The sequence below is a fragment of the Silene latifolia genome, chromosome 11, assembly GCF_048544455.1.
Source record: "Silene latifolia isolate original U9 population chromosome 11, ASM4854445v1, whole genome shotgun sequence".
NCBI lineage: Eukaryota > Viridiplantae > Streptophyta > Magnoliopsida > Caryophyllales > Caryophyllaceae > Silene > Silene latifolia.
In genome coordinates, this window is record NC_133536.1 from 61,824,222 (window position 1) to 61,847,517 (window position 23,296).

At 35.9% G+C, this 23,296-nt stretch overlaps 2 protein-coding genes across 2 annotated transcripts; both read left to right on the forward strand.

Moving 5' to 3' along the window:
- The first annotated feature begins 2,795 nt into the window (after window positions 1-2,795).
- On the forward strand, window positions 2,796-3,530 carry LOC141613485 (uncharacterized). The gene has a single exon (XM_074432226.1). The coding sequence runs from the start codon at window positions 2,796-2,798 to the stop codon at window positions 3,528-3,530; it is 735 nt and encodes a 244-aa protein (XP_074288327.1).
- Window positions 3,527-4,897, forward strand: LOC141613486 (uncharacterized). The gene is made up of 3 exons (XM_074432227.1): window positions 3,527-4,058; window positions 4,230-4,328; window positions 4,488-4,897. The coding sequence occupies exons 1-3, from the start codon at window positions 3,527-3,529 to the stop codon at window positions 4,895-4,897; spliced, it is 1,041 nt and encodes a 346-aa protein (XP_074288328.1).
- The last annotated feature ends 18,399 nt before the right edge of the window (window positions 4,898-23,296 follow it).

A 23,296-nucleotide genomic window follows, 5' to 3' on the forward strand; every position in this document is an offset into this window, starting at 1 on the left:
TTAAGGTCATACCTATAGGACAATTCCCTTAACTGATAAGTTAATTAATTGTATGTCGATACAGATTAATTAAATCCTTAAATTGAACAAATTTTTATCAATGAGTGAGACTTATATATCTTATTGTAACTTGATTAAGTAAGATTCAATTTAGTAATTAACATGTTATATTACTAAAATTGATTAATGTTTATGAAACATTTGAGATAAGAGTAATTAGTTAATCATAATTGCAAAATGTTGTAGATTATATTAACTATACTTAATGTGACCCATTTTATATACATGTGATTGTGAATTACTTGTTAGTTTGTTAAATGTAATTTATTTGATACATAATGATATATAATTAGTTAAATATGCATTTATATTACTAATGACATGTTACATGTCACATGTCACACATTACAATTGACAAAATACAAATTGTAAAATGGAAATCCATATTAGCTTATGGGAGCCGGTTTTGGGTGGTGTTTTAGGGTGATAATGGTTGTTCTTTTTCATGCAAAAGACACCATGATTACCTAAACCACCTAGATGCTAGCCTATTGTTTTGATATGACAAAAAGTAAAAAGCATGCCCATCCAATGCTCAAAAAAGCAACCGGCCACCCCCTCCCCATAAGTGAAGATGATGTTCTCATTTCTCATTCTTATCTTCGTGCTTATCTCTCAAAATCTCTCTAACATAAAATAAGTTTTATGCTTGAATTTGTTCTAAAAACTCTAATATCATAAAATATAACTAGTGTAGTAATAATAATATTATTAGAATAAATTTAAGATTACTAGTAATATTATCTAGTTAATAATATTATTAGTGTTAAGGGTAAGTCTTGGGTGCAACTAAAAGAAAAGTTTATAATTTAGAACTTTGGTTTTTGGAGGGTCATCCTAAAGTTATTAAGCTCAAGAACAAGGAAATGAAGGTGTTCTACCTTGTGCCTAATATTCCGTCCCACTCATGTGTAAGGAAAATTGTTTTTCTCCTTGTTTCATTTATTTACATATTGCATGCACTACATCTATTATTCTAAATTAGTGGGTAATTTAGAAACTAATTAGAGGAGTCTAATTAGGGGTTGACAAACCTAACAATTGGTATTAGAGCTTTGTTGATGCATGCAAATCGTTTTTCGAGCTTTTTACGAGATATTTGATGACTAAAATAAAAACAGGAAAATTTGTCTTTGTATAGTATTTGCACGGAATTTTTCCATGCATGTATACATTCTGGTCCTAAAATATTTTAGGTCATTTTAGATGACTTATGGAATTTTAGTGCTCAAATTTATAATTTATTGGATAATAATAACATTTTAGTGAGCAAAATGGTTATTTAACAACTAAAAATAGTTATATGATGTTTCTGGCCACGAAATTTTAATATGATCTCACATGCATATTTTGCTCATTGTATGTAAAATTTTAAGTTAATGTGATTAATTTTGCACAATTTATAATTTTAATGGTTAAAATGGAATAAATCGAGATTGTATAAGCTAAAACGAAATTTATGGCATGAAAATTTTCCTCAAAGTAGCACATATATTTAGAACATCGGATATTAAAAAGAAAAATTAATTTTGTGTATTTTGTGTATTTATTGATTTTTATGTGATAAAATTGATAAAAGGCAACTTTATTAGTCATAAAATTAAATTCAAGACTTCGTTAGTTAGAAATAAACGCGCATATAATACAAAATTTTTCTCTCTCTAAAATTTTTCTCTAAAATTTTTCTCTCTCTATAACAAACTTTTTTTTACTCTGTTTTTTTTTTCGATGCTTTCTTAGCCATTAATGGCGAGAACTAGAGGACGAATTGCTAAGCTTAGGTCAACCCTAGCTACTCCGGTTCATAAGCTTCCAGTTGAGGGCTCTAATGGCAACAATGAAGTTTTCTTGGGTGAGAAGTCTCAGCATCAAGGTAAGAAATCGGGGACGGCGAACGATTTGATTGTTTCCGCCATTGATGCTCATCTATTGGCTAGTAAACCTTCTTCTTCTCGAACTCTTTCTCCGATTATTTCTACTCCGACTGTTGTTCCTCAAATTATGACCCGATCAAATGCTAATGTTCATTCCCAAACTGCTGCTGTTAATACAATACCTACTGTGAATACTGCTTCTGCTACTCCTATTGTGAATTATGTTGCCCATATTGTGAAACCTGTTCATACGATAACTGGAAATGTGGTTAACAATGTTACTACTTCTGTTTCTGCACAAAATTCTCCAACTACTGCTAAATTGGGGAAAAAATGGTCACATGTGGTTAAAGCTCCTCTGAATGGTGGTATAAGTTTGTTTTACTGTCCTAATAGTGCTGTGGCAAATGAAATTGAGATTGAACAATTTGACTTTGAAAAAGAAATGAAAATTTGGGAATTTACTCTAATGGGGCATGTTATTGGGCCTAAGCCTTCCCTAAAAGTAGTCCAGGAATTTGTCACAAAGAATTGGGGATCTATTGCTCTTCCTGTAGTTCAGTATTACAAGAAGGGATGGTTTGCTTTTCGTTTTGACTCTTAGGAATCCATGACTAATGTGCTTAGGCAGGGCCCTTGGATGATAGGAGGCAACTCCCTTATCCTAAATCCTTGGTCTCCTGCTTTCTCCTCTGAAATGGAAACTGTGGCTAAGGTTCCAGTATCGATTCTATTTCCTGGTCTTGATCCTTATCTTTGGTCTGAAGTGGTTCGAAGTAAAATTTTGCTAGCAAGCTAGGCAAACCCTTATTTGTTGGCCTTGCTACTACCAACAAAGAAAAACTCTCCTTTGCTAGAGTCATGGTTGAAATTGATGTCTCCAAGGATTTTGTTGATCAGGTGGTTATTAATACTCCTTTCTTAGGCCAAATTACTCAGAAAATTGTGTATGAGTGGGTTCCCTTCTACTGTTCTAGTTGTGGTAAACTTGGGCATAAAAGTAGTACTTGTAAATGGCTTAAGAAGTCTCAACATGACTCTGATCAGCAAGCTCATGTTCCTGTTCCAGAACTAGGTGTAGACCTTGTTTCTCAGAAGATGGATGCTCAGGGGGAAGGGACTCATGACTCGGAATGTCAGGTGCTAGGTCAGAGGTCCCCTCTTACCATGACACCCTCTACTGTAGAACCTGTTTCTCACTCAGAATGTTCTGCTTCTCTGCCAATTCAATCTGTTTCAGATAATGTTAGGCTGGCTTCTCCTAAGTCTCAACAAAGGAATGTTCACTTTAAGGAAGTTACAATACTTCCAGTCTCTAATCAGTATCAGGCTCTTGGGCCTGGTGAGATATCTCAGGTTGATGACATTGTGCTCCCTGTGCTACCAGCAGAACTAGGTGGTACTTCTGACTTGGTTCAGGATGGGATTGCTGCTCAGATTGAGAATCCAGGCTCAGGATGTGACACACTAGGCCAACACCCTCTTCATGATGCACCAATTCCACCTGATATTAGGTCTGATATGCACTCAGGAAGTTTTGCTGATGGTTCTCCAGTTCCAAGTGGTTCCTTTATTCCCATTATTCATTCCATATGAAGATTGCTTCTTGGAATATAAGAGGGTCCAATTGTCCTACAAAGCATAGTGAGGTCAAAGATTTTCTTAGAAACAATAGACTTGATATTCTAGCTCTTTTAGAAACTCGAGTTAAACACAAACAATCCTCGAGAATTATTCAGGCTAAGTTTAAGGATTGGACTACTGTCTGCAACTATAGTAAACATTATAATGGGAGAATTTGGGTTTTTTTTAACCCTAAGACAACTGATGTCCTGAATAAAGTAGTTGAAGCTCAGTTCATTCCTTTCAAATTTCATCATTTTGAATCTAATTTAGTTTTCTTTATGAGTATGGTGTATGGGAGCAATAATGTAACTGATAGGGAGCAGTTGTGGGATGGTTTGCAAAGATCTTCAACTGCTGATCCTTGGATTGTTCTTGGGGATTTTAATGTGGTCACGGACCCCACTGAAAAACTCAGCAATACTCCTCCTGTTTTGCAAGAGATGACTGCCTTTAACAATTGTCTTTCTCTCTGCCATCTTGAGGATATTGCCAGTTCTGGTTGTGAACTAACCTGAACTAATAAGCAGGAGCCTTCCACAAGAGTTTGGTCCAAGCTGGATAGAGTTCTTATTAACCCTATTTGGATCTCTTCATTGCCAAACTCTTTTGAACATTTCTCTGAATCTGGGATTTCTGATCACTCTCCTGTTATTGTTTATGTTTCTGAAGATAGGAAGATTAAGAAGAGGTTCAATTTTTTGAATAGCTGGATTGGTCATCCAGATTATATAAGCACTGTTGCTGAGGCTTGGAAAACTGATAAAAAAGGTAGCCCTATTTTTTGTTTCTTTGAGAAACTTAAGTCTGTTAAGCATGCTCTTTCACAGCTTCATCAGAGAGATTTCTCTAGCATTTCTGTTAAAGTCTAGGATGCTAAAGTTAGCCTGACTGACTGTCACGCTAGATTGGCCAATGATCCCTTCTCAGAAGAACTTATTCATGAGGAAAAGATTAAAATTCAGGAGTATAGCAAACTCAAGGCTGCTGAACTTAGCATCTTGTCTCAGAGAGCTAAGATAAAACACATTCAGGAAGCTGATAGTAGTTCCAAATATTTCTTTGCTAGAATTTCAGCTAGAAAGCATCAGCAACAGGTTGGTGCAATCAAAGATAAGTCTGGTCCGCTTCATTTGGAGCCTGATCAAATCAACAAAGCTTTCCAGGATTATTATATTAACTTGTTGGGGCATGAATCTCTTGTTCAGCGTCTTGATGATGACTTCCTTGTTGAGGGTGCCACCATTTCTCCTTCTGAGAGTTCTGACCTTGATGCTTCCATTTCTTTGAAAGAAATCAAGGATGCTATTTTCAGTATGGACAGTAATAGTAGTCCATGAATGGATGGGTTTTCTGCTGGTTTCTTCAAATCAACTAGGGCCATTATTGGCTTGGATTTGTGTAAAGTTGTGCACAGTTTCTTCAAGACTAGCTTCATGCCTAAGCAATCCAATTCGACTGTTCTCTCCCTTATTCCCAAGAAGGCTGTTCCTAGCTCTGTTCTGGACTATAGGCCTATTTCTTGCTGTACTGTATTCTATAAAGTAATCAGTAAGATCCTTGCTAACAGGCTCCAGCAAGTCCTTCCTTCTCTCATTGGTAATGAAGAAGCTGCTTTTATTAAAACTAGAAGCATTTTTGAGAACATTATGCTCTCCCAGGCCTTAGTTAAAGGCTATAACAGAAACAATATTTCCCCTCGTTGCTTGATTAAAGTAGATATTAGAAAGGCCTTTGACTCTTTGCAATGGTCTTTCATATCTAATGCTTTGCTGCTCCTTGGTTTTCCTCCTAAATTCAGAGGTTGGATCATGGGTTGTATCTTAAACCCCTGGTTTTCCCTTAAGATCAATGGTGAGCTCACTGGCTTATTTCAAGGTAAGAGTGGTATTAGGCAGGGTGACCACTTGTCTCCTTATCTCTTTGTCTTGGGGTTGGAAATTCTATATCGATATCTTAGAAGAATATGTACCATGCCTAATGTCTCCTTTCATCCCAAGTGTAGCAGTACTCAGCTCACCCATCTTATAATTGCTTATGATCTAATGGTTTTCATTAGAGGTGATGTTCCATCTGTTTCTGCTATTTATGAGACTCTTCATGAATTTTCCCTCCTCTCTGGATTGCATGCTAACACTGAGAAGACTAGTATTTACTTTGGTGGAGTTTCTGAAACTGTTAAGGAGCTCATCCTCAGTTCTACTGGGTTCTCTGAAGGAGAATTTCCTTTCAGGTATTTAGGCCTCCCCTTAAACACATCCAGGCTAACCAGTGAAATGTCTGACTCTTTTATTATCAAGATTCAGCAAGCTATGGATCACTAGTCCAATTGTTTCCTATCTTATGCTGGCAAATTACAGCTGATCAATTCAATTGTGGTTGGGCTTGAAAATTTTTGCTGCTCTACTGTTCTTCTTCCTCGAACTGTTACTGCACATATAAATAAACTTTGTAAAAACTTCTTCTGGGGGATTCCTATGGGCAGCAGAAGGATGGTCTTTAAAAGCTGGTATCAGATTTCTTCTCCATGGTCCTCGGGTGGGTTTAACATTAAATATTTGGAAGCTTGGAATTATTCTCTCCTGTGCAAATGGATCAGGTCTGTCTCAGAATCTGATCAGGGCTTATGGGCTAGATGGGTGCAGAAACATATTCTCAAGCATGAAGATATCTGGCATATCTCTTCTAAGGTTCATTTTCCATCAAGTATCAAAGGCATTTTGGCTGCTCGAGACAGATTGGTTGAATTAACTGGCTCTATTTCTCATGCTCGGCATCTGTTACAAGGATGGATGTCTGGGTCTAAGCTCATTTTGCAGTAGGTTTATGGATTTTTTAGGAATGCTCATGCTGCTGGTTTATGGACTAAAGGGCTCTTACATACTCGAATTGTTCCTAGTCATAGGATTATTTGCTCCCTTGCTGTTCAGAACCAGTTGACAATAATTGATAACCTCAAGCTTAGGGGTATGCAGTTTGCTAATAGATGCTCCTTATGTGAGCATGAGGAGGAATCTCAAGCCCATCTGTTCTTCAATTGCTCCTTTTCTGCATCTGTTTGGCACCAGGTGCTGTTATGGATGGGTCACACTCGAGTTGGTGCTTCTCTAGAAGCTGAATTGACTTGTCCTAACAAAGGAGTTAGGGACTGGCAAAAATCATGGTTTGATGTTTCCCTTGCGGCCTCTGTTCATCAGCTCTGGACTAAACGAAATGGACGGATTTTTCAAGGACATACTCATCCAGTTACTTGGATTGTTAGGAGGATAAATTTTTTTGTCGTTATTAGAATGTTAATGTGGAAAAACCATTCTTAATATAGTCTTATAGAGGAGAGTATATGTACTTGAGATTGCATAGTTAGTATGCTCCTCTAGTGGATAACTTTTTGCAAAAACCAATTGTAATTTCTTTTCTTTATGAAATAAAATGATAATTTTTTTTGCAAAAAAAAAAAAATTAAATTCAAAATTTGTTGGATTTATGTTTTTCCAGGATCTAGAAATTATTATAGTATGTTCAAAATTTTGATTTTGAATTTTTTTCATAATTTTTGTGATTAATTTGGAATTAAGTTGTAAAAATTATGATTTATGCTATTTATTCATGAAATAAATTAAAAATGCTTTGTGAGCAATTTTTAGTGAATTTTTGGGATCTTGATCATATTCCAGAATATACAAAATTTTGATTTCGAATTTTTCAAAAAATTTATGATTTATTGGGAATTATTTCTTAATTGTTAAGATTAATGAGATTATAATGAGCAATAATGTAAAACCAGGTTAGATTATTGTCAAATCTTAGTGTAGACTAATATTTGAGTCCTAAGACAGTTAGGGTAATTAACTTGGCAATAAATTTGATTTAAGTATTATTTATTGATTTTAATAAGTTAAAAGTCACGCATTTCCATAAAACCAAAGTGTTATCCGATATAATCTACTAAGGCGATTTGGCACATTCATTTTTGCATGTTGAATACATATATAATGCTGCATATTTTTATAGATGTATATCATTTAAATTGATGTAATTTTGAATCATGTAATTTGTCTTAGTATAGCCTTAGTTTTTAATTGGTATTACACGTAATGTAAGGGAATATCGATTTGGTTGTAATTTTAATGTGATTTCGCATCACCGTTTTGTAATTTAATAGATTTAAATTTTTATTACAAATGTATAATAGGATATGCTATGTATTTTATTATTATTTTGTAATTTCGGAGTTTCTTAAAGACGGAGCCATTCGGAAAGGAGTTCCGATCAAGATGGTGTTTCCTTGGGAGGCGTGTCACATGAAGTTCGAGGGCCAAAGGAGTTGTTTCCCGAAGTGTAATAGATTATTAGATTTTCTATTTTAGGAAAGGCCATACTAGGAAATTGCTTTTCTTTACATGTTCTATTTTATATGTTTGCATGCATGCCAAATCGCCATAACATCACATGCCTATCTTTTTATATCGAATCATCGACCTTGTCAATTATAATTATCGATAGATCACTAATTTTTTTCACTCAAAAGAGATAGATAATAAATTGACAAGACCTTCACATTTCTAAAAATTTAGACTTAGCCTTACCAAATAGTAGGAACTCATGAATCCCAAGTTTATTAGGGGTACAATACGGTATTGAAATATTATACCGGGGTTCTTTCTTTTAACGTTGGGTAATAAGATGTTATTTCATTTTGAAATTTGGTTGATCTCAACGAAAGTATTACAGGGACAGTTGTCCCAATAGGTTCGAGCTAAAGATGAACTTAACTTAATTTCATCGACCGAGAGTTCTAAGTGTAGAATCGGTTAAATGAGTTAACCCACCAAATTGTATTAGTAAAGGTTGTAGAGGGACCGTTGTTCCACAATCGAGCTAGTATGAATTTGGGTCTTGGAATCGTTTATATAATTGGGTGGAGGTCATTATATAAATGCTAAAATTTGCTAAAAGTTTTCGTATATTACTATGAATGTTAGTTTTCCCACTATTTCGCTTATGACTCCATTAAACCACTATAGCTAAAGACAAATAGTATCTCCTTTCTAAAAGGCCTCAATTGAACCGTTTAAATAAGGCATGGACTAGCTCCATAGGAATCGTTCTATTCGATAGAACTCCATAGGAATTGTCCTATGTCATATAATATTAGCATCTTAAATTCTTAACATACCTATGTAGGATTTCTTGTGAAGAAGTATGAATAGAAGTAATGATTAATCAAAATATGTTTTGATGATATCTTCTATGCATCCACGGTTCAAAAGTCTTAATGCTCAACCTAAACACTTGTCATCAAGCACTTAATTAGTTAAGAACATGACAATGTTAAATTGGTTAATTGATTTGTTAGAGATTTTGATTAACCAAATACCACAATAGAGTTAACCCTTGTGAAGGATTAACTAGGAAATAATATTAAGATAAGTCTTCATCAAGTAGAAATTCTTGAAGTAATTGGGAGCGATTAGAAATAAGCATCTATCTTAATTGTTAAGGATAAAACAAGGCTCAAAAGAAAAAGTGTTAGACACTAAAATAGATACAAACCCCAATTAAGTAAAGATCAAGGAAGTTGGTCGTGTGATTCCAACATATTCCTTCTTGAATATCTATGACATTGACATTGCATTCTTGCTAATTACCACATCATGAGTATTTGATACAAATTTGTGGATTTAATCATAATATTTGGCATTATCGTGTGACGACTAGCAAGAATGTTGTAGTGTACTCATTTTAGTTTTGTGTTTAGAAATGTACCTCAATAATTGTTATGATGTACAATAAGTCTAAATAAGAATATAAGTCAAGTTTTTGTATAAAACGCAAAGTGTTTCACTATTATGCAATTAAAACAAGTGTTGTGCCGTTACATACCACGATTAAGTCTATGGTGAGACAATACAAATCAAGGTAATTATATTCAAACTAGAAATAAATATCATATATACAAGACTCAAGTTGGTGACCCCAATCATTTCTCAATTCTCGATTGAAAATCGCATTTAGAAACTAGTTTTGAATAGTCTCCCAAACCATTTGATTGGGAATCTCTTGGTATGTGCGAATCTTGTATTCAAAGCAAGATAGTTCATGATCTTATTTTTGAAAAGGATTATGAATAGAGCAAGATATTCGCCCTATTTACACTTTGAAGTGTATGGTCGAATATAATTTCAATCAGAAAAGGTTATTTCTTCTTTATCTCTTTTACCAACGAACTAGGTAGATACTTAGTATTCACTTAATGAGGTAAGAAGAGAAATTCTTTGAATAAGTTCAAGGAATGTTTAAAAAGTATCAAAACTTAGGGATTATAAAACCAAAGTATTAGTACTTTGTTAAAATGGGGAACAATAAAGTGAAGACTTTTATCTGCACCAAAAAGAGTGTGATATGGTATCACAAGTTCACTTTTATTACGATATGATTAAATCTTTACAATATAGTTGAAGGTAGTTTCTGTTATAAAATTTGTCTGGCATTTAAATTTTCCACTAAAACAAAACATGGTTAAAGCAATCATCTACTTTTCATATGAGATATGGTTAGGCATGGTACCTAAATTGTAGCTTGTTTCGATAATAAACATATGCCCTCTCTTCCTACATGATTGATACCCGTCGTTGTGAGCACCAAAGATAAAATTTATATTTCCTATTAAGACTAACCTAGGCTAGTGGTAACATGGTCGAACCACAAGGAGGCAGACGTAATTTCTAGCTGTCTAAAAATAGTCTAAAGGTAACAATTGTGGGGGTTGATTTGAGTTGGTCTAAGACTAAGATTAAATAAAAACAATAAACTAAAAAGACGGATTAAACAGATAAAGAAGGGGTACTAGGATGGTCGGTTCATTAAAGCTTCGGTGGCAGCATACTAAACAGGTCTGAATCGAACACAAGTGAGGCGAGAAACAAGAGGTCCTCTCGGTCCACTCTTAACAGATAGCATCTTTCGATCTCGCTAAAGGTCCCTAATATCACTAATACTAACTTTCGTTCTGAAAAGTGACTAACGGTCTAAACTATACCTATCTTTCGATCTCAGCATAGTCTAGTTGATTTAATTGACGGTCTAACAACTTCCCCTATCTTTCGATCTAATGGGTCAGTCACAAATTAGGTATCTAATTGGTCGCATGCATTTGATTCGTTAAATACAACATTAAAACAATTAAAACGAGATTAAAACCCCACGAGGTCAGTCGATCGACCAAGAATGTCAGTCGATCAACTGACACGCGAATCAGGTCGTGCTCAATCTATTGCCGCCTATGCCATAAATCGCCTACATCCTAGTACAAACTATTTAGCTACTCATGCTTAGGGTAAAAACAATAACATTAACAGTGAAATTAACTAATGGATTCATGCTTGAAATAATAAAGAAAACAATTAACATAAACAATAAATTGGTTGCGGGAATTAACTAGCAATTCTATACTAAAGACGAAATAAAGCAATAAACTGAAATTAGGGTAGATGAATACCGAATTTGCAGAGGAAAGATTAGGAATAAGAACCAAAGATCCAATGCTTAACAATAATCGCAAACCCTAATTAATTACAAAGAACTGTATGTAAAAACTTAATGTAAAACTACTGAATAAAGCCTGATGTTTCTAGGTTACGTTATATAGCAATTAACGTAACCTCTTATTATCAAAACCTAAAACATAATGGGCTTCAAGATTCACGGTCTTTTAATTCTCGTCTGGAATAGTAGTTGGGTCGATTGACTGATAGGACTGGTCGATAGACTGGTCTTCAGTAAATAGTAGCTTCTGGAACCCGATGGTTGGTCGATCGACTGAAGGTATTGGTCGATCGACTGCTTGAGCTGCTACTTGACTTCTATAAACTCGTGGACTTGTCTTTTGGGCCTCGAATTGCGCACCAAGCTCGTTCCTCGGGTGAATGCTTCACGTCATATGCAATGCAGGACACTCGGGGGACGGATTTGGCTCGATTTCCGCTGGATTCTTCACATTTCTGCAATAATGTACAAAAATACGGAAGTAGACGGAAATAGGGAGAAATGTCGCATAAACTACATGAATGAGCTCTGAAATGCGTGTAAAATGGGATGTAAAACATCATATAAAAGACACGCATCAAACTTCCCCAAACCAAACCCTTGCTTGTCCCCAAGCAAGAACTAGACTCGATCTAATGACCTAATGGAAGGAGTTCAATCTCAGAGCGAAATACAACATGTAAAGCCTAAACCAATTCAATGCGATAACTAACAATCAATTAGTAACATGAATCATGCAAACGAGTTATGAAGTCGTTCGAAACTGCTGAACCGTCAACTGTAGAGACTTATCAAATCGAACTCTCACGGGCCGCTCATATCACACATAAGTACAGGTGAATATATAAGAGGATAGAAAGAATTTATTTTTGTAAAGACTCTCACCTAACTGCGACCTATGAAGACATGCCAGCAATAAAATATGAAAATGATCTCTATGACCGTACATATGCATTCCAACCATCAAATGACCATGACACATGCCGAGGTATATATGGGATATGTGAGGTATGGGTAAGAAGAGGCAAAGATAATTATGGAAGAGTGGAGGTACAGGTGATCAAGCTAGTACCAAAACGGAACCATATGGCAACATCCAACTTCTTGCTCATAATCAACAGAAACGGTGCTATAGCAATCTCCAAAATAAAAGTAATCAACTAACTCCCCATACGATATAAATGAATCATGGGAGCAAAAATCGCCAAATAATAAAGACTGAATCATGCGAATTGATTTCTTTTCTTTCTTCGCAGACCTTCACTCGATCGACTAGAAATGCCAGTCGATCGACTGCTTCTACAGTACAGAACTCTTTTTTTTTTTCATTTTCTTTATTTCTTTATTTCTTTCCTTCATTTCATCTTCCCAACAAAGTCTCAACAGAGCATATACCACCAAAAACGAGTAACAATCCCAAAAACTAAACTACTAGCTTGACAAAGGACAGGCTGAATGTAGGATGTAGTAATGGGACAAAAAGGCAGTTTTTGGCAGTGTGGGGTTCATGGGCAAAATGAATAAGGGGAAACCTCTACCACATGTGTCAACTAACCACAGACCGAATGCATACGGGTATTAAGCAGATTAAGTTCATATTTATGCAAATTAAGGAAACATGTCTCATAAGGAGTACTACTCACATTCCTAGATGAACCGGTCATGAATGTCACCAGTTATAGGCTCTAAAACTCAGAAATATGATGTAGGTTGCCAATTTTCAAAGTCAAGTCTCAAGTTCAGCAAATAGTTAACGAAAACTCGTAGATATGCATTTACGATTCTACTAATAACATGTTAATCAAGCAAGGCTTAGGCAAAACAAATGCAAAATGCAATATCATCCTTGAAATACTACCGTTCCGACTCGACCTATATGCTAAAATAAACGTGCATTTTATGGAAATTTTTGAAATTTTTCAATTTTTTTGGATGTTTTCTGTATGTATGAGAGAAATGAAATAAACAATGCAAAAAAAAAATGTAAACGTGAATGCAAGCAAATGATATGCGACGCAAAACCCTTCCCCAAACCAAATCGCACAATGTCCCCATTGTGCAAAATTATGTAATGAAGAAAAGAGAAATGGGAATTTGCGAGAAAATTAAGTAAATAAGACATGAAGTGAAAGTCGGGAACTCACAAGACTTTAAGCGCAGCAAAGGAAACCTCCCCAAACCAGCGTGAGCGAGGAGGTTTCAGTAGCCAGCAGTGCTACTAAAAGGTACATGAAAGACAAACAAAACCACGCATAAAACCGAGAAAACAATTTTGAAGCGGTAAAATTGTGCACAATTGAGAAAATAGAAGAAATAATTAATTTGACGGAAAGTAAAGTGGAGTAGAAAACTCCGTTAAGTCCGCATATCGACCAAACACAGCAGGGGAGAGGTCGTGAACAGGTACAGCAGTGTCTTTGGTCGATCGACCAAAGGGGGCAGTCGATCGACCAGATGAACAGGAACAAAAGCTCCTGGAAAGTGCAACTCAGTTGATCGACCACCTTGCTCAGTCGATCGACCGAAAATACTGCTGTATTCCCTATTTCTTCATATTTGCTCAATTACTTGAGCTAATGAGGTCTAAAAACCAGCAAGTGCACAATAATACGCGCCCAAAATTGCGCAAAAAACCCAGAAATAAAGTCTAAAGCATATAAAATACTAAGCAAGCGAAATAAAATGCGAAAGTTTTCGCACACAACAAAGCAATAAAAAAAATGTCTTAACAAAAGCAAATAAAATGAAGTTTATAACGAGCTCGATCAACTAATAGTTGATCAAGAAAGACCACGGTATGGCCCACTTCGTCGGCTTCTGGCTACTAGAGGTAGCCTCAATGGTGCTTATCTTAGCAACGGCACCCTTCTTAGCTTCCACGTCCGTATGGATCAACGGATCAATAGTCTCATCATCTCCCCAATCAATGACCTCTGCCAGCTCATCCAAGTCCAAATCAGACCATCTCACCTTGGCCGGCTCATCTTCGACTTCCTCGTCAGTCCCATAGCTTAGACACCCAAGGCCTCCTCTTTGAATGATCAGCTTCTTTACAGTTGGAGCAACTTGCAGCACTTCTTTCCCCAAACCAGCTCCTGCAATGTCTAAAACAACAGATTCTTCCTCCTTTTTGCTCCCAGTCTGGGGCGGAGGTGTTAACACAGGAGTAGTAATAGAGATAGGTAAATCAGGAAGCACAAAGTAAGATTTCTTTTCAGAAACCGTGTTACAAGTGACAGGCCACATATGGTCCTTTTTCTTAGCCGGCTGGGCAAAGACAATAGAATGCTTTCCCACTTTGAAAGTCAAGGTTCCTAGACCGACATCTATGACTGCACCAGCAGTGTGCAGAAATGGCCTACCCAAATTAATGGGAATATGGGCATCCTCAGGCATGTCAAGTACAACGAAGTCAATGGGGAAGAAAAACATCCCTATTTGGAGTGGAATGTCCTCTAAGACCCCTATTGGCTGGACCGCAGAACGGTCAGCCATCTGTACTGTCATATCGGTAATAGCAAACCTGGTCAACTTAAGCTTCCTAGCTAGACTCAAGGGCATGACGCTTATACTAGCTCCTAAGTCACATAATGCCTTCTCAATAGGGAAGGTACCTATATTGCAAGGAATAGAAAAGCTACCCGGGTCCTCTAGCTTATGGGGTGCAGTGTGAGACAAATAAGAGCATGACTCTTTGGTTAGTGCGACAGTGTGCACTGTTTCAAGTGACTTTTTCTTTGACAATAATTATTTCATGAATTTAATATATGCAGGCACTTGATTAACCAACTCGAGAAAAGGAACTTGTACATTCAGACTACGAATAACTTTTTCAAATTTACTGAAAGATACCTGTTCCAGCGTCGGCACGAGTCTCTCTGGATATGGGGCTGTAAGAAGTACCTTAGCCCTCTCCTCTAAATCGCGTGTGCCGGTATCCGTGGACTTAGGCTGAAAGTCCGTCATCTTCTCCTTGTTGGAGCTTGACCCCTCTTCAAACCATCGCAAATGTGAGCCATTGACTGTCATTGGATCGAACTTCGGAGCCGGGACTGACCCATCAGCAATCGGGTCTTGTCCTAATGTCTTCGGGACTGTCGAACCCCGAAACAAATAGTCTCTCAAATTGTCGGGCATCGGAGGACTAACAATCTCGCTATCAGCAGTAATCTTGGTCGATCGACCACTATCCTCAGTCAATCGACCAAGGTGCACAGTTCCTGAAGCTGCTGTAACCGCGTATCAGTCGATCGACCGGGTGTATCAGTCGATCGACTGATATACCTGGTAGACGCCCGTTTCTTTGATTTATTCGTTGAAGCTTTCTTTTGACTTGTTTCCGGCTCATCTTTTTCAACAGCGTCCTCGACCATGGCAGGACCCTTAAGGGTGGACCCACTCCTCAAAGTGATGGCATTTAAGGTCTCCTTTTGGTCAGTCTGGGTCGGTAAGTGTCCCGGAGCTCGAGTGTTACTTTTGCTAGCCAGTTGAGCAATTTGGCTCTCTTGTAGCTTCATCCCGGCCTCTCTTGCTTGGGACTCCTTTAGCAACAAGTTCTTAAGCTCCAAAAATTCAGAATTCTGCGATTGTTGCGGCACATAGGGAGGTTTCTGATATTGTTGTTGCTTTTGATAAGGGGCACATAAGGTTGCTGCTGCGGCGGAGGTTGAGTTGGATTCAGGACATTTTGGCTCCTCCAACTCAAGTTTGGATGGGTATTCGGCTCATAGTAGGTGTTTCTCTGCCTATAATGTTGAAAGCCAGCAGAAGACTCGAAAGGACTAGGGCAATTCTTCCAAACATGTCCCTCAGCTCCACACCTTTCGCAGACGAAAGGACCGTCTGACACAACATTTACTTGGTAAATACCCCTCTTTGAAGCTCCTCCTAATTCATACTTGTCAAATGTCGCAGTAAGAGCTTCAAGCGCAGCAACAGAGGAAGATTCCGCAGCTCTCCTCTGGTTCCCTCTGGAATTACCATACTCAGCCTTGTGGGTGGCTAGATCGTCAATGATCTTCCACCCCTTGGTTGCTCCCAAGTTCTCAGCAAATCGGCCATTGGCTGCAGCATCCAAAATGGCCCTCTGATCGTCGTACAGCCCATTATAGAAATGATTGCACAAGCTCCATTTTTCGAACCCATGGTGCGGTATGGTTCGCACCAACTTCTTAAATCGGACCCATGCCTCGTGGAAGTTCTCATCTGGCCCTTGTTTGAAACTTGTGATTTGGGCTCTAATAGCAATCGTCTTTGAAGCAGAAAAGTACTTCTTGTAGAATGCCAATGCCAAGGAATTCCAGTCGGTGATCCCATGAACGGTTCGGTCCAGATCTCTATACCACTCCCTTGCAGCATCACGAAGGGAGAAGATAAACATGGTCTCCTTGATCTGGTCTTGGGTCACGCCAGCTGGTGGGGGTATGGAACAGCAGTAGGCAATAAAGGTCTCCATATGCTTAGCTGCATCTTCATTTGCAGCTCCCCCGAACGGGTTTCTCTCAACCATTTTTATGTATGAAGGCTTTGGTTCGAACTTCCTGGCATCTCCTGGTAATTCGAACCCCTTATATAAGTTTTCAGCTGTCGGCTCAGAATGACTAGCTATACTTGCTTCCTCGGCCATAACTGGAATTTCTGGAGAAGTAACTGTCTCGGCTGAAGAAGTGGAATTGGGTGAAGAATGTGGGTCTTCCTCGTACAGCTCGTTCTCGTAATAGCTTGACAGAGTACTCAGCTCTTCCTCTGTCGGTAATACCCTTTGTGATCGTCTCAACTCACGCAAAGATTTCTCTATCTCAGGATCGAATGGTACTAGTTCACCACCCTGTGACCTGCGCATAAGAAGAAACTACAAAAAGAATATAAGAAAAGTTTAAGGAACGGATGTCCCTTAAACTAAGAAAGACTAAAATTAAAACAACTAAAAATTAGAACTATTGCCTCCCCGGCAACGGCGCCAAAATTTGATACTTGTCGTTGTGAGCACCAAAGATAAAATTTATATTTCCTATTAAGACTAACCTAGGCTAGTGGTAACAGGGTCGAACCACAAGGAGGCAGACGTAATTTCTAGCTGTCTAAAAGTAGTCTAAAGGTAACAATTGTGGGGGTTGATTTGAGTTGGTCTAAGACTAAGAGTAAATAAAAACAATAAACTAAAAAGACGGATTAAACAGATAAAGAAGGGGTACTAGGATGGTCGGTTCATTAAAGCTTCGGCGGCAGCATACTAAACAGGTCTGAATCGAACACAAGTGAGGGGGGAAACAAGAGGTCCTCTCGGTCCACTCTTAACAGATAGCATCTTTCGATCTCGCTAAAGGTCCCTAATATCACTAATACTAACTTTCGTTCTGAAAAGTGACTAACGGTCTAAACTATACCTATCTTTCGATCTCAGCACAGTCTAGTCGATTTAATTGACGCTCTAACAACTTCCCATATCTTTCGATCTAATGGGTCAGTCACAAATTAGGTATCTAACTGGTCGCATGCATTCGATTCGTTAAATACAACATTAAAACAATTAAAACGAGAATAAAACCCCACGAGGTCAGTCGATCGACCAAGAATGTCAGTCGATCGACTGACACGCGAATCAGGCCGTGCTCAATCTATTGCCGCCTATGCCATAAATCGCCTACATCCTAGTAGAAACTATTTAGCTACCCATGCTTAGGGTAAAAACAATAACATTAACAGTGAAATTAACTAATGGATTCATGCTTGAAATAATAAAGAAAACAATTAACATAAACAATAAATTGGTTGCGGGAATTAACTAGCAATTCTATACTAAAGACGAAATAAAGCAATAAACTGAAATTAGGGTAGATGAATACCGAATTTGCAGAGGAAAGATTAGGAATAAGAATCAAAGATCCAATGCTTAACAATAATCCCAAACCCTAATTAATTACAAAGAACTGTATGTAAAAACTTAATGTAAAACTACTGAATAAAGCCTGATGTTTCTAGGTTACGTTATATAGCAATTAACGTAACCTCTTATTATCAAAACCTAAAACATAATGGGCTTCAAGATTCATGGTCTTTTAATTCTCGTCTGGAATAGCAGTTAAGTCGATCGACTGATAGGACTGGTCGATCGACCAGTCTTCAGTAAATAGTAGCTTCTTGAACCCGATGGTTGGTCGATCGACTGAAGGTATTGGTCGATCGACTGCTTGAGCTGCTACTTGACTTCTATAAACTCGTGGACTTGTCTTTTGGGCCTCGAATTGCGCACCAAGCTCGTTCCTCGGGTGAATGCTTCACGTCATATGCAATGCAGGACACTCGGGGACGGATTTGGCTCGATTTCCGCTGGATTCTTCACATTTCTGCAATAATGTACAAAAATACGGAAGTAGACGGAAATAGGGAGAAATGTAGCATAAACTACATGAATGAGCTCTGAAATGCGTGTAAAATGGGATGTAAAACATCATATAAAAGACACGCATCAATGATCACGAGAACAAAGGGTTTGTGGCTCGTGATGTTGTCTATTAAAGAAAAGAGGATTATTTGTTAAAGACAGAGTGGGAGAAAATGTTCAAGAGCCACAAACTGAAGATAAGACGTAGGAAAGTGGTCTTTCTTAGTCAAAATCAGTAAATATTGATTCGAAACCTAAGTGGACAGGAGTCATGTTATTTTTTTGGAAGTGACAAACCTGTGACTTATTAACATGCTTTATCAAGTTTCAACTCCGCAAAAGTCCGAACTGAATATAAACATTAAGATGTTTCCATGACTTGGCTGATTGGTGGTAAGAGGTTTACACCAATTGCAATGCTTCCTTAAAAATTCGGATTTCATATAATTATTTGACTGTTGGATTTTAAAATCATCTTGCATGAGTTTTGTAAATCGCAACTATCCTAAGGTAGGATATGAACTTAAGAAGAAATCTTAAGTAAACGTCAAGGAGTTGAATGGTATGTTTTAATCATGTGATAGACCCTTCTTGAATTATTTATACATGAAGTTTTGTGGGAGTGGGATGGTATTATTAGTCTTGTATGTAAATAACATATTGATCACTATGAGTGATGAAAGACTTAGGAGAAGAATAATACATCCCTAAGAATATCTAGTTCAATGGATATTAGCATAAAGTTAATATTCTTATAAGAATCTTGACAAGTTCAAAAGTATTGAACATGTAGAAATTGAATCCATTTGCTTCTGGTGCTGGATTAATTCATTATGCTAAGATGTATCACTATTCTTATGATTCGTATACTTAGAGTATGACGAGAAATTAAAATCGAATCTTTGTGAAAGTCATTATATAGCCATATAGTCTATCCATTAGTACTCAAGAAGCATTAATGATATGTCTTTTATGTCTCATATGTAGATAACATATTATTCATTGAGAATGATGGACCAATGCTCTCCTTCGTGAAGGAGGGATTGGGAGACTAGAAAGAGATGCAATCATCTTTAATATCCGAATCTATAAGTGATATATACGAGAGGATAAGTGTTTAGAAATAATTATTGGATTTATGTGCAATGAGTTACACAAAAAAACATATTCTAAACACATAAGGATGGTTGGAGAACCATCTTGGATATAATTTTTAAAGAGTAAATCTGAGTAATATACTGTTGGAAAATATGTCCTCAACAATAGTGCGATCACATGATTTAATATCATAATTAAATCTCATATTAACAATACGTAGGGGATGATTTATTATATAATCAACTGATCATCATTAATCGGTAATGATTGGCTGACTAGAGTTTGACATTACTGTCGTATGACGGTGGTGGTCAGTTGATCCCTTAAGGTCACACCTAAAGAACAATTCCTTTAATACATAAGTTGATTAATTGTATGACGATACAAGGTGATCAATTCCTTAAAATTGAACATTTTACTTGTGAGAGAGAATATTGATATCTTATTGTAATGGGATTAAATAAGATTTATTTTAGTAATAAAAATACTTTATTACTAAAACTGTTTATTGTTTGAGAAACAATTGAGATAAGAATGAATGGTTAATTATAATTACAAGATGTTGTGAATTATAATTATATGACCCATTTTATTTATGAGATCAAGTATCACTAGTCAATTTGTTGTATGTAATTTAATTAATTTGTAAAATGATATTTATGTGATAAATATGCATTAAATTAATTAATAACATGTAACATACTACATGTGACATATTGTGTGACAAATGACAAATTGACAAAATAAAATGGTAGTCCATTTTATTGAGGTTGGACCGAAATGGAGGTTGTGTTAGTGGGTTTAGGTTGTTTTTATTTTATTTGATAAAATGGTATGATGATGCCTACCTACAACTAGCCTTAGACCTATTCTTACACATCTTACACATTCAATTCTTGTGAAGACAAAAAGAGGAATGTAGGATGCCCTTTTGGACACACCCTACCCGGCCTCACCTCCCCTTTTATGAGAACTTTTGTTCTCATTTTACTATACACTCATTCATTCACTCCCTCTACATGCAAAAACTCTTATATTCTCTCAATCTCTCTAAAACAAGATTTTTAGATTCACAAGCATTTGTTCATAGAGATTATTAATATTATTAGTGTAATATATGAGTATTAGTAATCAATTTTAAGGTAGACTACTAAACAAATATCTAGCAAATATTATTTAGTAGTGATAAAGGTTAAATCTTGGGTGCAATCAAGAGGAGAATCTCTACATTGGGATTTTGGAGGATCATCCCAATATCCATTATAGCTCAAGAACAAGTGAAGGTAGGAGACCTTACTTGTGTCCATAAATCCGAAAATAATAATGTAAGGGACATTGTTTTTCTTATAAATCTCTTATTTTGTTATGCATGCACTAGATCTAAAGAACAAATAATTAAGAAGTTAATTAGTTCACTATTAGAGGAGTCTAATAATAGGTATATGAACCTAACAAGTGGTATCAGAGCATAGGATGTTGCATGCATAATCGGTTATTGTTTTTATGAGTTAAAATGTTAACATATAAAACTAAAAATTTGTGATTTATATAAATAAGCCACGAAATAATTATGCATATTATATATTCTGGTCGTAAAATGTTTCTAGATTATTTTTATGATTTATGGAAATTTATTGCTCATTTTAATGATTTTTAGTGATTTTATTACATTTTTATGAGTTAAATGAACTTTTATTCACTAAAATAAGTTAACCTTCACTACTGGTCGTGGTATTTTAGTATGACCTCACATGAATATTTTATGTATTTCATGTAAAATATCATATTAATGTGATTAATATTTCATGATTAATGAATTTTTAGTGTAAAAATGGCATAAATGGAGGTTAAAATGACTAAAAATGGTTAAACTTACTCTCTAACCTTGAATTTTATATGAGCTCACATGCATATTTTACAAGTTTTGTGTAAAATATCGTATTAAGTGGATTAATATTGCATGATTTATAATTTTTATGAGATAAAAATGGATTAAAAGAGGTAAAATGGTTATAAATAGTTAAATTCGGAATTACGCCATGATATTTTAATATATTGTCACATGCATAATCTAAAGAGTGTATGTAAATTTGGAGATTAAATGATCTCATTTAGCATGATTTATGAATTTTTAGAGTAAAAATGGCATAAATAGTGACTATTTTAGCAAAAATAGCTAAAACGAATTGCATGGCATGAGGAAATTATTTTAGGTTTCATCAATATCCCACTAATCAGATCTAAGGTTGTAAAATTGATTGGAATAATTTTTGGATACTTTAGATGCTTTATGAGATAAAACCAATAAAATGCAACAATATTTTCTCAATATTAATTCGAAAATTTTAACCATGATTTTTGACATTATGAGTGTCATGGAATTATTCCAAAATGTTAAAAAATTTAAATTTAAAATTTAAATTTTGAAATTATTGTAATTAATTTGGATTTATTTCATATATATTATGATTTTAAGGTAAAAAATGAGCATAAAAATTAAATCAAGTTGAATTATTGTCAATAATTGAGTGATGACTAATTTTTGAGTCCTAAGAGTGTTAGGATATTTAACTTGAGCTTAGATGTGATTTAAGTGTTAATTTTTGATTTTAAGAAGTTACGATCACGCATTTCCATAAAACCGGGTTATATATACGATATAAGTTAAATAGGGCAATTTGGCTCATAATTTGGCATGATAGATACATATTATAATGCTGCATATATCAATTGTTTAATGTCTTTTATTTATATAATTTTGAATTATGTAATTTTATCTTAGTATGGCCTTAGTTTTAATCAATATTACTCGTAATGAAAGGGAGTATTGATTCGGTTGTAATTTAATGTGATCTCGTATCACTTTTAATTTTACTAGTTTTTCATATTACAAATGTATAATAGGAATAGCTTTGTATTTTTATTATTATTTGTAATTATGGAGTATCTTCAAGACGGTGCCATTCGGAAAAGTGTTCCGACGAAGACGGTGTTCTTGAGAGGCGTGCAACTTGAAGATTCAAGGGTCCAAAGGAGTTGGTTTCCGAATATGTAATAGATTATTTGATTTTCTATTTTTAGGAAGGTCATACTAGGAATTTTATTATTGCTTTGCATTTCTTTTAATATGTTGCATGCATTGCCAAATCGCCATAACAACAACATGCATTTCATATTGAGTCATCGACCGTGTCAATTATAATTATCGTAGTTCACCGCTTTAGTTCACTTAAAACGTGATAGATAATAAATTGACAAGCCCTCTCACATATAATAATTGAGAATTAGCCTTACCAAATAGTAGAAACCATGAATCCCAATTTCATAAGGAAGTAGATTCGGCTCACCGCGGTACTAAACTTGTTACGTTGGGTAAGTGGGTAATAAAATGTTATTACATCGAAATTTGGATTGAGCTCAAGGGAAATATTCGTGACCGTAGTCGCATGTGTTCGGGGCTAAAGATGAAAATTAGAGTAATTTTTATTGACCGAGAGTTCTAGAAGTAGAATCGATTAAGAGGTTAATCCACCGAGTTATATTAATAAGGGATGACTCGTCTCACCGTACCCGTATTAATATGAATTTGGATCTCGGAATTATTTATGATAGTTGGGTGGAGGTCACTACATAAATGCTTAAATACTTGTATTAAAATATACGAGTACTATAAAACGATAGATGTTCATTAATTCCTTCACTTCCTATTTTG

Bases quoted from the DNA above. Each gene is read 5' to 3' on its own strand.
- LOC141613486 (XM_074432227.1), top strand. From the start codon at position 3,527: ATGAAGATTGCTTCTTGGAATATAAGAGGGTCCAATTGTCCTACAAAG. The intron at 4,059-4,229 runs GTTGTGAACTAA...ATGTTTCTGAAG, and splicing joins TGAGGATATTGCCAGTTCTG to ATAGGAAGATTAAGAAGAGG. The intron at 4,329-4,487 runs GTAGCCCTATTT...ATCCCTTCTCAG, and splicing joins TTGGAAAACTGATAAAAAAG to AAGAACTTATTCATGAGGAA.
- LOC141613485 (XM_074432226.1), top strand. From the start codon at position 2,796: ATGGTTGAAATTGATGTCTCCAAGGATTTTGTTGATCAGGTGGTTATT.